At 42.6% G+C, this 17,121-nt stretch overlaps 1 protein-coding gene across 1 annotated transcript in view; it reads left to right on the top strand.

Moving 5' to 3' along the window:
- Positions 1–12,096, top strand: part of KCNK17 (potassium two pore domain channel subfamily K member 17) — a 34,733-nt gene extending 22,637 nt beyond the window's left edge. The window contains exons 3-5 of the mRNA XM_053305311.1: positions 4,264–4,430; positions 8,451–8,619; positions 10,381–12,096. Coding sequence (XP_053161286.1) covers positions 4,264–4,430; positions 8,451–8,619; positions 10,381–10,640 — 596 coding nt within the window. The 3' untranslated portion in view covers positions 10,641–12,096. The remainder of the gene's footprint in view (positions 1–4,263; positions 4,431–8,450; positions 8,620–10,380) is intronic.
- Positions 12,097–17,121: the final 5,025 nt, after the last annotated feature.

The raw sequence follows: 17,121 nt of genomic DNA, 5'->3' as shown, positions 1-17,121 counted from the left end.
CCTCGAGGTACGGCTTCTTGACTCACTACCTTCTCTGACACCTTTTCTTTTTAACCATGCTACTTCTTGATTTCTTGTCCCTTAGCTTTCCTGCCTGCTTTCCAATACATCAGGCCTGCACAACAGAAGGCCCAAGGGCCAGATCTGGCCTGCAGGGACTTTTTTGCTGGCCCCAGGGGTGGCCCAAAGTATTGTGGTGCCTGGGGTGAGGTGCAAAATGCTACATTGCCCCATGGACTTGGTGTGAGTCAGCCCCCTTTCAAAATTGACCTTTGCAGGCACTGAAAGTACATGGGGGATAGGGAAGAGGAAAGGTTTCTAGAAGCCTCCTCTTACCTTCTCATGCTGTGGGTAACTAATAATTGTTTTCATTAATATTTTTAATAATTAATTTTAATGTAATCGTTAATGTGCTGAAAATTTGGCCATGCATACCAAGACATGGTTGGTTCTGGCCCACCAGAGTATTTGACTCGTGCATCCCTGCAATACATGGCTTCCTAGTCCTTGGCCTGGGAGGTTATTTAACCACCTGGCCTCTGAACCACGCACAATTTCTCCTATTCCTAGATCCTTTGTGAAGTTTTCCACTTTCCAAATTGTGGCAATGTCCAATGTTGATGAAATTCCTACCATGACAAAGTCCTACAACAAAGACTCTTAAGTAAGTTTAGAAGTCATGGAGGCTATTCACATGCATGTGCAAAACCAGGCTAAGGGAGTCCAGCCCGGTTTTGCACGCATGTGTAAACCGCTGGGATTGGGCCTGATCCCGGCAGCTACACGGCAGCAAGCCTGGCAAAGTAGCCTCTTTCTAAAATGAGGTTAAGGGAGCAAGAGCTCCCTTGACTTCATTTTTTTGATTGTTTGTTGCAGCACCGGCTGGCACGCTTATTTTATTTTTTTTATTATTTTTACATTTTATATCCCACTCTTCCTCCAAGGAGCCCAGAGTGGTGTACTACATACTTAGGTTTCTCCTCACAACAACCCTGTGAATTAGGTTAGGCTGAGAGAGAAGTGACTGGCCCAGAGTCACCCAGCTAGCTTGGCAGGGGAAGGGGGTGTCCCAATAATGCACTGCTCATTTGTGCGGTGCATTATGGGGGCTCTGGGGGGCGGGGTGATGCAGGGCGGCACATCCTGGCACCACCCCTGGAGCTGTCGGGCAAGCCTCTGGTCATCTGGGTGGGCGATCCAGCTGCCCAGGGAAGGCACAGAGATAGCCTGCGGGGAAGGTAAATTGAACCCACTTTCCTGGTCCAGACTCCAGAAATGTCTCCTGCTCAAGATACAAACTTGGTTCATGGCTCACTACCAGTGTCTCTTGGACTATGTTCAAAAGGCCTAGAATTGCAAAACTGCCACTTCAATGGGCTGCTGTTCACTAAGAACTGAGCTAAACGTATTATCTTGACAGATGTAATCCCTAACTACTAACAGCCATTCACAAAATAAAACTGTTTTGTTCCAGATTAGTTTTGCAGAAATGTTCTCCCTGGCTCTGTTCTGCCATTTCAGACCCCTGCTCCACCCTGCAAAGATTAAACAGACAGATAAATCTAGCCTTTTATAGTCACTGTGGCTACTGATCCAATTGGGTCATCAAAGCTGATTCAAATGTCTTTGGGTTAAACTGGCCAGAGCTGTGGGTTCTTGTGGGTATCCCCTGCATATCATTTCAGAGCATCCTGTGGTTGCTTTTAAACCTTAAAAAAAAAAAGAAGACTGTGTACTTCCCCCCCCTCTCCCCACCGCCGCCACGTTACCCTGTTCAGAACTTCTTCTATTTGTGTATTGTGGGTTCATGTCATAATTTGTGTTTTTAGTACTGGGCTTGCCATTTTCATCCTTTGTGCCTACAACTGTACATGCCAATGTAAACTAAAACTGGATCAAAAAATGCCATACTTGCAGTGTAGAAGTGCAGACTTTCAAGAGTTCTGTTCCTTCTAGCTACAGAACTCTATGATAGCAGTAGCAATAGCACTTACATTTATATACCGCTCTATAGCCGAAGCTCTCTAAGCGGTTTACAATGATTTAGCATATTGCCCCCAACATTCTGGGTCCTCATTTTACCGACCTCGGAAGGATGGAAGGCTGAGTCAACCTTGAGCCCCTGGTCAGGATTGAATTTGTAACCTTCTGGTTACAGGGCGGCAGTTTTACCACTGCGCCACCAGGGGCTCTATGATGCCACTTTGCAGAGAATAGGAGCTGCATATTCAGAAAACACTGGCAGTGCCATCTTCTGAAGACCCTATTGGTTCAGAATGCAAGTGGCCAGGGCTGAGTAGTAGGATGTTGGGTGTTTAAATGTCCTCTCACATTTTCAAAAGCCTCCATATACAGAAATGGCTAAAGACCCATCTCTTTAGAAATGCATTTTAATATTTTATCTGCAGCTTGTATCTGGTGGGTTTTAACTTTTTAATTTGTGATTTTAAATTTGGTTTTAATTGAGGTGTGTTTTTGTTAATTTCTATTAATTTTATATTGTTTTATAGTATATATATTTTGTGAGCTGCCCCAAGCAGTAGTGTACTAAAGGAGTACAAATATTATAAAGTAAATGAATTCTAACTCTGTAAGTGCTTCTACCATGATGGTGTCACATCGGGAAATATGTGCTATTAAGCAGTCTCTTTCTTCCTCCCTGCCCCAAGTAAGGTTTGTGGTTATACTCAATGCACTGCACTGACATTTTCTTTTTCCATTGCTATTTCCTTTTTCTAAAGGGATACCTCAACCCACCATTACCCCCAGTATAAAGTGCATGCAGTGGGGACATGCATTTGAAAAGCTGGAACTGCAAGTGGTATAGTGATTATTATTGTCGGGCACAATTCATTTCCCCCTCATAGCTAACAGCAAATTCCACACTGTTTTCAGTGAAGCTAGGTTACATCACTGGAATTTAATGCAGGTTAGCAATGGAGTGTAGTGTCTGTAGAAAGAGGCAAGTGTCAACATATCTTAAGTCTTCTAATGTAGAATGCTTGCTGTTGGCACCTGCCTCTGTACAGCCTAACAAATCCTGAGCAAGATGATATTTGTGAACTTTCTTTGCTTGTGAACAAGCAAATGGTTCTCATCATATGTTTAGCTAGAGTGATGGACTATTAGAGAAAATTAAATATCTGGCAAACAGGAATTTTTAAAAAATGGCAAGGAAGGCCATTTTATTTTCCATTTTTGCAAGGACATAACTAACATTGAAGAGCAATAAGAAGGTCAATATGGAAAGAGTTGGTCTGTCCCTTGTTCTGCATGGTTTTGGTTTAGCTCAGTGAGAACTGTGATTGTAGGGGAATGGGCAGTGTGTGTTCATAGATCCACATAAGATGGTGCATAACATTCACATGTTATGTTCAGCACTTGTATAATGCATGTACACATGTACAGATCTGTACACAGGTACGGTCATTCACATGTTATGTTGAATGTAGGTACAGAATTACACTTACGATCTGTACCATGTATTTGAAAGGCTTGTATTACAGTTCATTTTAAAAATGAACACAGGTACAGTCATCCATACAAACACATGTACGAGCCAGCATTATGTCTGGATCGAGCTGTTCTCTTGCATTATGAGCTAGCTAGACCTAGTGCCTAGCATCCAAGGGCCTACCACATGGGAGATGTGTCATGAGCCAGGGAGGTACAGGTAAAATACCCTGCATTCCTAAATCTGATTTCTTGGAAGTCAATCCCATCAGTATTTCAGTGGTAATTTACTTCTAAGTATGTATTGCTTATGATTTCAACCTTAGTTACAGGTCAGTGATTTTATTGGCTTGCAGCTGGCCCATGACAAGCCCAAAGTTGGTAGATATGCAGTACTTGCTCTTGAATACAAAGCTGTTAATCCTAAATGTAAAACAATAAAACTTTTTTCTGTCCTCCTCTCATTTTTACAATCCAAAAATTGGGTATCAGGAGGAGGGTGGGATTTCTGGTGTCCTAGTTTTTATATGTTGACTTCACATTTTCTAGCTGATGGCTGACATTATGGACTAGAACCTTCCTTCGTTTAATGAAAGTTGGGGTTCTGTGTTTGGAGTAAACATCACTCAGAAATTCCACAAGAACTGTATGTACAATAGGTTGTGAGCCACATGTCACACACCCGTAACGTCTAACCCCACGTTTTGTTAAGAACTTTGCCTGATAACTATGAAACACGTGATTACAGCCACCCAACTATGATAATTCCCATTTAGCTCATTATCATCAATTCTATTATTTCTCTTCCAGGCTATGGTAACTTGAGTCCCAGCACAGTGACTGCACAAGTCTTCTGCATCTTCTTTGCTCTCTTTGGGATCCCCTTAAACCTTGTCCTCCTGAATAGGATAGGACGGCTGATGCTTTCTGGTGTTCATCAGTGTGCCCGCCACTTGGGTGAGAAGTTCCACTGGCAGGTAAGCAACACGGGTGCTCTGACTAATATGGGCCAGTTGTCCACATCAGGTAGATAAAAGAGTAATATTGATTTCTCTGCTTTGGCTTACGTTTGTCGCAGACTAATACGCTAGCCTAACGATGTAACAGAAGAGTATTTTAACAGACAGAGAAGCTAGAACTATGTGTGTCTTTTGGATTCACTCAGCAAGTATGGATTCTGATATATGGCAAAGAATGTAACAGGATGGATCCCATATTTTAAAAGAGAGATAATGCTGGTTGCTGTGGTTGTGAAGAACAATTAGGAAATGGGGGCACTGTCTAGTGAAGGCTTAGAAACCAAGAGCAAATTGGCAAGACTTGTGGTGGCCAGGTGTCGTGGCGGTTTTTAGTTCCTTGTCTCCCCGCTGCCACAAAGGGTATTATTCTCTGTCCCCTGCGGCTGCTGCTGCTATTACTATTATTACTATTTATATGATGCTTTTCAACAACAAGTTCCAAAAACAGTTTACATTAAAAAAAAAAAGATAGTTCCCTGTCACTAAGGGGCTCATAGTTGAAAAAGAAACACAAGGTAGACACTAGCAACAGCCACTGGAGGGATGCTGTCCCTAGAGCTGAATAGGACCTTTTGCTCTCCCCTTGCTTAATATAAAGAGAATCACCACTTTGAAAGATGTGAGTGCTTTAACCCCAATCTTCATGCCTTTTCTTCCCCTGCTTGGCCTTTCTGTTGCACTATCCCCATCTCAGGCCTCCATCTCAGTTTAAACTTGCCGAATAGAATACATTATACAAAGTGATAATGCAAAAATAAATGTAAATGTAAAAGTAAATGCAAAAATAGCAGCATAATAATTAGCACAGCAGAAAAGCAATAAGGTTGTTTTTAAAAACGACAATATGTTGTTCATATTTTGTTTTTTAAAAATGTTAAGAATGCAACTAGCTGGTGATTTGGAGATGGGAACAGAATTTTCCTTCCACACACAGACTGCTTTAGAACATTCCAGTCTGTTGCTGCATTATAGAGCTGAAGAGTGACAGAGAGCATATGTGAGTCAAAGCCTTCAATCAAAAAACAAAGCCTTGGGGTACAATGTATCTGAAAGAGGCATAACAAACACTTTACTAACATACATTGCCTCCCATGTGATAAAAGTGTTGTCTATCACTTCATCTTTTGATAAAGTTAGATTGTTACCTGTTCTTTTTTATCCCTGCGTTTTGTGATTCTTATTATGCCTGGTCAGGCCTTGCATTCCTCAGGTTATCTCTTGGCATCGCTAACTACAAGTATCCAAAAAACATGACGCATGTACACAGTCCTGTCCACTCCCAGAATGAAGCTGGGATGGAGTACTGTTCACAGTGCAACTGTTTTATAGCTGCTTCCCTCATAAATACAAAGTAATCTTATGTTTGTTTAACTAAGACTTTATTCCAGGAACAACTCCATTTTCTTCTTCTCCTTTCTCTCCCTTTTCTTTTTGACTCCATGCCCAACACTCTCTACAGGTTCCCCTCTGGGACAAAGTCCTAATCAACAAAACATAAAGGACTACTAGATAGAATACTTCAGCAACTTTCAGCTAGACCTGAATGCTGGAACACATTGGCTTCCACAAACAAGTCCCTGAGCCTGCACAGGTTAAGCATCAGGCTCTGTGTTCAACTTCTAGCACACAAATGCACCAGAAGTGCATTCTGTAAACTTTAAAAGTTTACAAAAACCAAAAAAAGCAAAAAACCACACCCTGTGTTTCTCCCAAGCATAATAAATTATTCCAGTGGACAAAGAAATTGTGTGCTTCAGTTAAGGATGCCTACTTCCCAACACACAATAGGTGTTGCCAAAGCTAAAAATGCATTTAAAAATAGCACTCAGTAAACACTACAGGAGAGGGGAAATGGAGGGAAACCTCAGCAGCGTACCACCCCATGTCTCCATATCAAGAAAGAAAGAAAATAATACATGAAACATAAATCAAAACTGGGCAACCTCAAAACATGTTGTCCTAAAATGGATAGTGCCATCTCCTATCAACCTCCCTTCAGCCCTCTTTTGTGGCAATTCCTTCATGTTCGTTATGCATCATTTAAATCTGACTCAAGTAGCATTGCCTTTTCTCAGAAGATCCAAGATCAAATTTAAGCTAAGCCATGAGCTAGTGGAAAGAATAATATTTAGTTTCTCAACTGTAAATTGAGGTCTCTGGTCACCCTGTGACTCAGTTAAGGCCAAAACCACAAAACTGTAAGGTACTAAAAGGCTGTGGCAATGCAAGATGATCCATCCACCAGCCCTCCTCCACAAACCAGCCTATACAGTGTGTGTCAAACCACAGTGTGTCACTAGCAGAGATCAGGTCAGCTGCAGAAAGGCACTTACAAAGCAAATAAGGTCATCTGAGGAGGTCCGTCTCCAGTTACCACCAGTTCGTCTGGTGGGACTTAGAGGCAGGCCTTCTCTGTAGCTGCTCCCAAGCTCTGGAATGCAATCCCGGCAGAAATCTGTAATTTGAGTTCATTACTGTCTTTCAGGAGAGCCCTTAAATCTGTTTGGCCTGGCCTTCTAGGGTTTTTAAATTGTTGTAAATTGTTTTGATTTTTAATTGTTAACTGGTTTTAATTGTTTGTATTCTGTTGTAAACTGCCCTGCCATTTTGGAAGGGCGGTATATTAAATAGATAGATAAATAAATAAATAGTGATGACTTGGACTCATGGCATGGGCAGCTGTGCTAAAGTCCCCAGTTCCTTGGCACTACAAGAAGTATCCGAAGGAGTCCTTGAGTTTCCTTGCATTTAGCAGACACACACTGCTATGCTTTTATATCTTTCATCACAATCATGAGGGTTAGAAATACACTCTTTTTTAAAAATGCAAACAGAGATCCTCTGGAGTCTTTAGAGCAACACCAGGTGCTGTGTGTACACTCCAGTTATGCCATCAGCATTGCAATCCACAGTCATGAAGAACTATAGAACCTGGTTGTTTGTGCTGATGCCTTCAGTATTTTCAGGAGTTGGGTCCTGAGACCCTATTCCCATCGACATATATTGTTCAGACGTCATACTGTAAAATTGGATATTTGGATATTTGCTTTGACTTTGCCATGTTTGCAGAAAATAACTTCCACCATTATGTAGACAGCTCCCTGCAATATAAAAGAGGGAGGGGTGGTAGGGAAGAGTACATGGATGAGTAGAAGATTCAGAACAAACAAAAGAACATAGGAAGCTGCCTTATACCAAGTCAGACCATTGGTCCATCTAGCTCAATATTGTCTACACTGACTGGCAGTGGCTCTCCAAGGTTTCAGGCAGGAGTCTCTCTCAGCCCTACTTGGAGTTGCCAGAGATTGAACCTGTGACTTGATATAGCATCTGCATATGAAGCAGATGCTCTACCGCTGACCTATAGCCCATTCTCGTACAATTGAATTACAGCCCCATATGCAATGTGAGAAATCACTGTGTGAAAGTGATTCTTCATCCAGCAAAGTGATTTTTCACACAGCATGTGAATTAGGTTCAGATAACGTGCATTATGTTCACAGCACCACAACAAGATGTGGTGATAGCCAGTAGCTTGGATGGCTTTAATTGAGGATAAAAACAAACTAATGGTGATCTATCACTGGCTGTTAGCCATGATGGCTATGTGAAGCCTCCATGTTTACAAGCAGTAGCTGAGGAGCAACACTGGAAAATGGCTGTTGCCTTCATGTCCTCCTTGTGGGCTTCTAAGAAACATCTATTTGGCCACTATGGGAGGGAGGATGCTGTTCTAGATGGACCTGTGGTGTGATCCAGCAAAGTTGCTCTTAGATTCATCTAACTTTTCTCTGGCCCATGATCATTATACTCTTGTCTTACATGTAGGCAATACTGATATTATTCCAATAGTTATATATCCATGTTCTTCAAAGTCATTCCACTGCCAAGAAAGGCTTGTCAAATGCCATAGCATTAGCTTTAATGAGGGAGGTATCTGCTGTTTGATTCATGCATCATTTTTAAATTTCTTAATAGAGAGAGGCAGCCGTGTTGACACGGATTTGTGCGCTAGTTGCTGGTCTCTTGCTATTCCTTCTGCTACCTCCTCTATTGTTCACTGCCATAGAGGGCTGGACCTATGAAGAAGGATTCTACTACTCCTTCATTACTCTTAGCACAATAGGCTTTGGAGACTATGTAATTGGTAAGTAGTCCAGGTCTACTATATACTGCAGGGGTTTTTGTTTGTTTGTTTAAATTAAATAAAACTATTAGTTAATTTGGTCAAGCTTATTTTGTTTGATTTTTCATTAAAACACCCTTGTATATTCTCTTGTTATGGAGAAAGAAAAGTGGCCTTTTCAAGATTAAGTCCATTAATGACTATGAATACCACATTGCTTCAGTTTAAAGCTGAAGTTTAAACGTTCCTGTGCAGTATTTTACTGAAAGAGGCCTCACACTTAAACATGAAGGGCCCTTTGCATTTGAGTGCTTATGTGCTTGTTTACACAAACTCAGTTTGTTGAGAGAACAGTTTCTTATTTCTCTTTCACAAACAACTTTATTGCACTTTGCTATGGTGCACCTCCTTTTCAGAGGGGGAAGTTCTTACCTCTCAGGCTGAAATTCATTAAAATAAGCATCTAATCAATCAGCGGGGGGGGATGTTTTAAAACAGTTCCCATGTGAGACTTTTCTCACACAATTTCATAGACATTCACACAGACAGACATTGTCATCAGTTACAGAGACAAGCTACCTTTTCCTAGTGAGCCACAATTGGTTCTAAACTGAGATAGGCCTTTACGGTGCATCATGTAATTCTAAAGGTCAAGTATACTGTCAAGTCGGTGTTGACTCCTAGCGACCACAGAGCCCTGTGGTTGTCTGGTAGAACACAGGAGGAGTTTACCATTGCCATCTCCCGCACAGTATGAGATGACGCCTTTCAGCATCTTCCTATATCGCTGCTGCCCTATATAGGTGTAGCAGCGGGGATTTGAACCAGCAACCTCTGGCTTGCTAATCAAGTCATTTCCCCACTGCACCATCAGGTGGCCTGGAAGTAATTCTAGTGAGGCTATAATTTGGAGGAGGCTTTTTTGCATGTCCCTGGCCCACCTTTATCTGATGTATGTGTGGGAATGAATGTGAAAGTGTGGGAATGAATGCTGCTCTACAGCAGCGCCCAGGTTGTGACACTTCCTGCCTCAGAAGACCCTTCTGTTGTCATTTAGCTGCTCCTTGAAGGCCAGGATCTTGACCAAGATCTTAATGGAGATTAGTTTCCTTGCACACTATAAAGACTCAATTAATTGTAATTCAGCACATTATGCATGCAACACAACACAAGGTACAATCTGTGTACAGTGTACACACATGCACTTATTCACACATTATGTTCAACTCATGCACAGTAATATAGTTCCCATCTCTGTACCCTGCATTTGAGGTGGCCTGTATACACATTCCCCTTTTTAATGAATGTTTGAATAGTACAGCCATTCACACAAAAATGTACATATACCTGCATGCATGTACTGTGTGATGTCTGAACAGAGCTGATGTCACAGGATAGAGGAAGCAATGTGCCTCAGTGTGCAGAGCACACAGAAATGCATTAGAGAACTTCCTAAAATTGAAAGCCTCCTTCCCCATAAATCCTGTCCACCCATCATAATGATGGTAATTCTACTACCTTTTCATAAGAGCATGTCTGGGCCACTCAATCAGTTGCTAGGGTAATATGTCACAACCTCAGTTATACAGTTCCCTCATCCGTGGTTTATTTGTATAAGACATCCTTGGGCAATGAAATCACAGTTCAGTGTGTTCTTTTTGTTGGTCTCTGACTGGGTGGTGCCCCAACCACTTTCAAATGCTCTAGACTGCTAGTTTTAAAATTCTCTCAAGGGAGTGATGCTCCATACCTATCAACAACTTGAATGCTGTTTTTCCTTAGGTATGAACCCTGATCGCACTTACCCAGCCTGGTACAAGAATGTGGTTTCTCTGTGGATTCTCTTTGGGATGTCCTGGTTAGCCCTGATCATCAATCTTTGCATCAGCTTGCTAGAGAGTTACAGTGGCATCTGCCAGTGCTGCAAGAGAAAGAGCAAAGGGATGGCGCAGGACTGGAAAGACAACCAAAATGCCAGTTTAGAGCCTGAGGATGGGCAGAGCTGCAGCATGAAAGACACCAAGCCTGCAGGACCAGACTGAGTTCTATTTGTTCAGCTGAAGTGTTTTGATTTGGCAGGAGGGTGGCTGGGCAGTCCCCAGTTGGGGTGCCATGCTCCGGCTGCAGCAGATGTGTGACTCTTGGGCCACAGTGGAAATGAAAGTGTGCCCATCGTGTAGCCAAGGACTCCCTCACACATGGTATCTTTCCTACTTGCTGTATAGGAATGTATAGGAAAAGCCTATGCTGTTTTGTATGAAATCAGCAGAAGGGTTTATTCTGCAGCAAGTACAAAAATTGGGAAACCATTGTCACGAGACAACCTCCATCTTGGAAACTTTGGCCTCTGACCCAAGCAAGGCTGAGCAGAGCCCCATTCACTGATAGGCACTTGATGCTAGGAGGAAGCAAGCCCCAAGGTGGGTCAAACAGCTGTGTCACGCAAATCTGAGCTAGTGCAAAGCCACCTAGAAAAGGTTGGTGCTCCCATCCTGAATTCCTTGCATACCCAATAGGGCCAGAGTTCCAAGTAAAGTGGTTCTGGGTCTTGAGCAAAAGATCATTTCTGGAAATTTGAACCACCCCACCCTACAATCCAATCAAGACAAGCTTTCAGGCAGCTAATTAGACTTGGCACAATGAGCCCTTTTGTCCAATGAGCTCATTTGAATAATGAATGTCCCATCCACACATCTCCTCTAGATTCTGTACTGGAAGGTTCCCCCTTCTCTCTTTTCTATTTCTAGTTTTCCCTGCAGATGGAAAATCCCTATTAAAAGCCTTTGCTCTCAAGCCCAAGATCAAAATATTTTGGTTTGCCCAGCAATCTGCTCAGCTGAGTGTCTGTAGTGCACTCAAAGCCTTTCTCCTTTGGCTGAATCCCGCTGTCATTGAGCTGAAATGCTGGACTGCAGAGCCCAGACCCACTGAGCTAAAATCACATTCCCACAGTGATCCTAGCATAGGCTTACAGTGGGGAAAGCTGCATAAGCTATTCTTGGAACAAAACATCCTTGAGCCATTCTCTGCATAGGGGGGTAGTAGTCCCTGTACCTGACTAGCTTGAACCCCTGAATGGAGCCAATGGATCTGGACCATTCCCTGTGTGAATTTGCTGCCCGCAAACTGCTGCACCTCACTGCCATGGAAAACCAGTGATCCCTTTGCTAGCTGTGGCCATGCAGAGTGAACTTGGTGCCAAATCAGCACCCTGAGACTTTTTCTTGCCTGCCACTCTAACAGCACCTCTGTGGCCCAGACCCTTGAATCTCCCTCTGTGAGATTCATAAGTCTCTACTCGGTCCCTTCCCCTTTCCACCCATGTGCCAATGCCTGCCAACTATCAAGCTATTAGAGCCTTCCTTCCCACCCGCTACCAGCTTCTCTCTCTCAGGGAACTGTCTTCACTCTCTGCACAACCAGGATTATCTGAAGGTTGCCAAATGCTGAATTTTACATTATCCCTCTGCTTTATACAAAATAAACGTTCTTTATTTTCAAAAACCTTGCTTCTGAGTCTTACTCCTCTGAGGTAACCTAATATTGTCTTTTGAGCATTATTCACACTTGCAAGTTGGAATTGAATTAATTGCCCCAGTTTGGTCCAAAGAGATAAAAATGTGGGTATTGTACATGGGTGTGGGCAAGAATGGTAATACCATGAACAATATATATATCTGTGGCTGGCAATATAGGTAGCTTTTTCCTATAGCAAGGTTATCTCTTTGTAGTTGAACACTTCATTCACACAGCCCTGTATCCCTGAACCAGAGGCTGTACCCAGGTATACACAGTCATGTGAATGGGGTGTATGTCAATGGAGGTTCCTCACTTGGGGCAGAGGGGGTGTTGCCCCCCTCCTTGCCAGCCCCACATTCTTGCCAGCCTCCCATTCTCTTACCAAACATACCATCTCTTCCTCGATGTCTCTCTTGCTTGAATGTTGGCTCTTGCTTTCTCACATGCCAGTAGTGTTGGAAGTTAAAGGACTTTGCGCTGTCTCTTTGCCTCAGACAGTGGAGGACAGATTAGTAAGTCAGAGGGCTAGAGAGTCAAGACATTGGTCATCCTTTCTCCACTGCTTTGATGCTATCCCTTTGAAATGTAGATTGCTACTCTTAGGGGATTCAAACTTCCTTCCTCTCTCTCTCTCCCTACCTGGCCTCCTACCTTGCAACATGGCAAGCCTCTCTCCCTGCACCATACAGTGGGTATAGGAAAGAATCACCCCCTTTGATAGACCTTAAATTCTGGTCCCCTTACATCCTGAAATGAAAACACAAAGAAAATTCCCTTCACCAGCTGTACTTATCCAATGCAACCTATAACATCCAACTGAAAAACATCACAATTACAGTCCAGAAAAAGTGTCAGAAATAAAAAAACAAGAATTACTGAGATTGAAAAAGGATCACCCCCCCCATGTCAATATTTTGTTGAACCACCTTTTGCTTTAATAACAGCTTTGAGTCTGTTGGGATACTTCCCTATCAACCTTGCACATCTAGACGGAGCAATATTTGCCCACTCCTCCATACAGAACTGTTCAAGTTCGGTCACATTGGATGGTAGGTGTTGGTGGACTGCTATCCTCCCTGGATCCGGTCGGCCCTCCAAACTGGATGGAAGAGCAAGGAGGAAACTGGTAAGAGAGGTTACCAAGAGGCCAATGGCCACTCTGAAGGAGTTAAAGGACTTCATGGCAAAGAGTGGTTGTTCTGTGCATGTGACAACAATTTCACAAGCGCTCCACAGATGTGGCTTGTTCGGGAGGGTCGCAAGGAGAAAGCCACTTCTCAAGAAAGGCCACATTAAAGCTCATTTGAGCTTTGCCAGAAGGCACCTTGAAGATTCTGATGCCAAATGGGAAAAGGTCTTATGGTCAGATGAGACCAAGATTGAACTATTTGGCCTCAACACCAAACAGTACACCTGGTGTAAATCCAACGCAGCTCATCATCCACAACACACCGTACCTACAGTGAAGCATGGAGGTGGCAGCATCCTGTTGTGGGGGTGTTTCTCTGCCTCAGGGACTGGGGCTCTCGTTAGGGTAGAAGGAAAAATGGATGGGGCAAAATACCATCAGATTCTGGAAGAAAACCTGCTACCCTCTGCCAGACAGTTGAGGATGGGCAGAAGATTCACCTTTCAACATGACAGCGATCCGAAGCACACAGCAAAATTGACCACACAGTGGCTGAAGGAGAAAAAAGTGAACGTCCTCATGTGGCCCAGTCAGAGCCCAGACCTAAATCCCATAGAAAATCTGTGGAGAGATTTGAAGATAGCAGTCCACCAACACCTACCATCCAATGTGACCGAACTTGAACAGTTCTGTATGGAGGAGTGGGCAAATATTGCTCCGTCTAGATGTGCAAGGTTGATAGAGAAGTATCCCAACAGACTCAAGGCTGTTATTAAAGCAAAAGGTGGTTCAACAAAATATTGACATTGGGGGGGTGATCCTTTTTCAATCTCAGTAATTCTTGTTTTTTGTTTCTGACACTTTTTCTGGACTGTAATTGTGATGTTTTTCAGTTGGATGTTATAGGTTGCATTGGATAAGTACAGCTGGTGAAGGGAATTTTCTTTGTGTTTTCATTTCAGGATGTAAGGGGACCAGAATTTAAGGTCTATCAAAGGGGGTGATTCTTTCCTATACCCACTGTATGTGCAGAGAGGATGCAGAATCCATCTGCATCCAGCTAGATAGATAGATTAGAGATCCTAACTCCTCACTTTCCTATCTAGAATGGAGTTCCTTAATAAATGCCTTATATATTGATTTGAAACTATGAATTGGCTCCAAGTTACTTTACTCTCAACATACACGCATGCCTAACTAAACTACCGCTGTGTTGTGCCTCTGTGCACTCTGCTATAATGAGAAAGGGATTCTCTCACCACAGAGAATTTCCAACAAGTAGATAGCCCTGGCTGTTGGTCTTTTTTCTAAATTCCTCTGTAAAGCCATTTCCTTCCTTTTAGGGTGTTCAGTGGAATCTGTTGCCCCCAAATAAAGTAATTACAACCCAAAGTGCCCCTGCACCAATCAAGCCTGGTTCGGGCCTCTGCGCATGCACGGAGGTCAATAAAACTTTTAAAAATCCACTTTCAACCAAACCAGTTCACAGAACAGCAGTTTGGTCCAAATTTGAACCAAACTGCAAAATTCAGATCATGCACACTCCTACTTGAGGGTGAAGGAGTGGGAGCGGGTTATAGCTTCTAGGGATGTGTGAGCCGGTTCGTATTCAAACCGGCTCAACATTGAACAGGCCCAGTTTGAGGGCTCAATGTCAAGCCGGCCTTGAACTGAACCTGCCCCAGTTCAGCTTGAGATTGAGCCAAACATCCTTCGCAGGTTCAGGGGTTCTGTTTTTTTTTTTAATTATTATTAAACAATTTCACTGCCTCCAGTGGCGGGGGGGGGGGAGGGGGCTGCTACAGCTGTGGAGGAATATCTTGAGTTTCCCCCTCTTCCCCACCAGCCTACAATATCATAATGGCCCAGTTTGGGTGGTTTTCAACCCTCCAGGCCTCTGGCCGCCATGCTTGTGCAACGGGTGCCTGCAAACACATAACTAGCCAGGCCATTATGATACTTGGAGAGGCTGGTGGGAGGGAGGGGGACCTCCAGAGACTCCCCCATGGCCGTGGCAGTGCCCCTGGAGGTGGTAAGTTTGTTTTTAAAACACTTATTATTTTTACCCCCAAACTGGCTCGAACCGGTGGGGGGGTGTTCGCGGGTGCACAAAACCATTGTCAGAGTCCAGTTCGGACTTGAATCTAACTGTGCAACCCGGTTTTGTGTACACCTCTAATAGCCTCAAAATAAAACAAGGCATTTTAACCAGGGGTGTAGGTAGGGGAGAGGGGGTCCCTCTCCCTGGAGGCCCCTCAGAGTGAGGAAGATAATGAGGAAAATAGGGAACGGTGGAACTGGGGGACCTCAGGAGCTATTTCAACCCATCCGCTCAATTATAGCTACGCCCCTTATTTTAACTGAAATCATCTTGTTTGAAATGTGTGCCTCTTTAATGCAGAACAATTTGTTTTTTAATTATTCTGAGATTATTGCCTTCTCTTCATCGGCAGCCTAACAAGCACAGCTTGGAATCCAGGCCAGTCCAAAATAGTCAAGTAGTTCCACCACTCTATAGTCCTTACACCAGCTTTTGTACACTGTAATTACATAAATTACAAAATATTTGTGTTACTTGGGAGTAGTGATGAGTGGTAGTAATATTGAAAGAAGTCCTCAGCACAAGTTCTTTGGACAGGTTTGTGAATTATATAGTTTAATTTTCAAATCTTTTTTTTAGAATCAAATTTTTATTAATTTTAACAATAATCAATCACAACACATTAAACAAATATGGACTTCCCGCTCACACCTCCTTGTGAATCACCAACTATATAATTAACCCTTGCTATAATAATAATTCAAAACATAGATTTAAACCTTACAAACACAATTTTGATCTACTCAACCTGCTAATATTACTAAATTTCAAACCCTGTTGTAAATTCCATATTAGGAAAATAGTTCTTTAAATACAATAAGAATGGTTTCCAATCTTCTTTAAAACATTCTAAAATTTGATCTCTTATCAGTACTGTAAGTTTTGCCATCTACGCATATTCCAAAATTTTTATCAGCCAATCTTCTTTTAAAGGCAGTTCATTGCTCTTCCATTTCTGTTCATATATTATTCTGGCCGCCGTGGTAGCGTACATAAAGAATGTTAAATTAGTTGTAGAAAACACTCCTTGTGTTATTCCCAGCAGGAAGGATTCTGGCTTCTTAGGAAATGTCATTTTAAATATTTTCTTTAACTCATTATATATCATGTCCCAAAATGCTTTAGCCTTCCTACAAGTCCACCACATATGAAAAAAGTTTCCTTCAGAGTGTCCACATTTCCAACATTTGTTTGAAACATTTTTATACATTAATGCCAGTTTTTTTGGTGTTCAATACCACCTGTACATCATTTTATAATAATTTTCTTTTAAAACATAACATGCAGTGAACTTTAAATCAGTTTTCCATAATTTTTCCCAGGCTGCCATTTCTATATTGCACCCCACATCTTGAGCCCATTTTACCATAGTCGTTTTAACCACATCATCTCTTGTCTCCCCCAAAAGCAAGAGCTTATACATTTTAGAGTTTAGTTTAATTTTAATTTTCAAATCTGATAATTCTCTCAAGTAAATGCTACATAGAACTGCATCCAATTATATACAGTTTATTCCAAGTAAAGCCTGGGAGCTGGTCTTGTGGTAGCAAGCATAACTTGTCCCCTTAGCTAAGCAGGGTCTGCCCAGGTTGCATTTGAAAGGGAGACTAGAAGTGTGAGCACTGTAAGATATTCCCCTCAGGGGATAGAGCCGCTCTGGGAAGAGCATCTAGGTTCCAAGTTCCCTCCCTGGCTTCTCCAAGATAGGGCTGAGAGAGATTCCTGCCTGCAACCTTGGAGAAGCTGCTGCCAGTCTGTGTGGACAATACTGAGC

Source organism: Hemicordylus capensis, chromosome 1 (assembly GCF_027244095.1).
Source record: "Hemicordylus capensis ecotype Gifberg chromosome 1, rHemCap1.1.pri, whole genome shotgun sequence".
Classification (NCBI taxonomy): domain Eukaryota; kingdom Metazoa; phylum Chordata; class Lepidosauria; order Squamata; family Cordylidae; genus Hemicordylus; species Hemicordylus capensis.
Note: the sequence above shows the minus strand (reverse complement) of the source record. Positions and strands in the feature narration are given on the sequence as shown.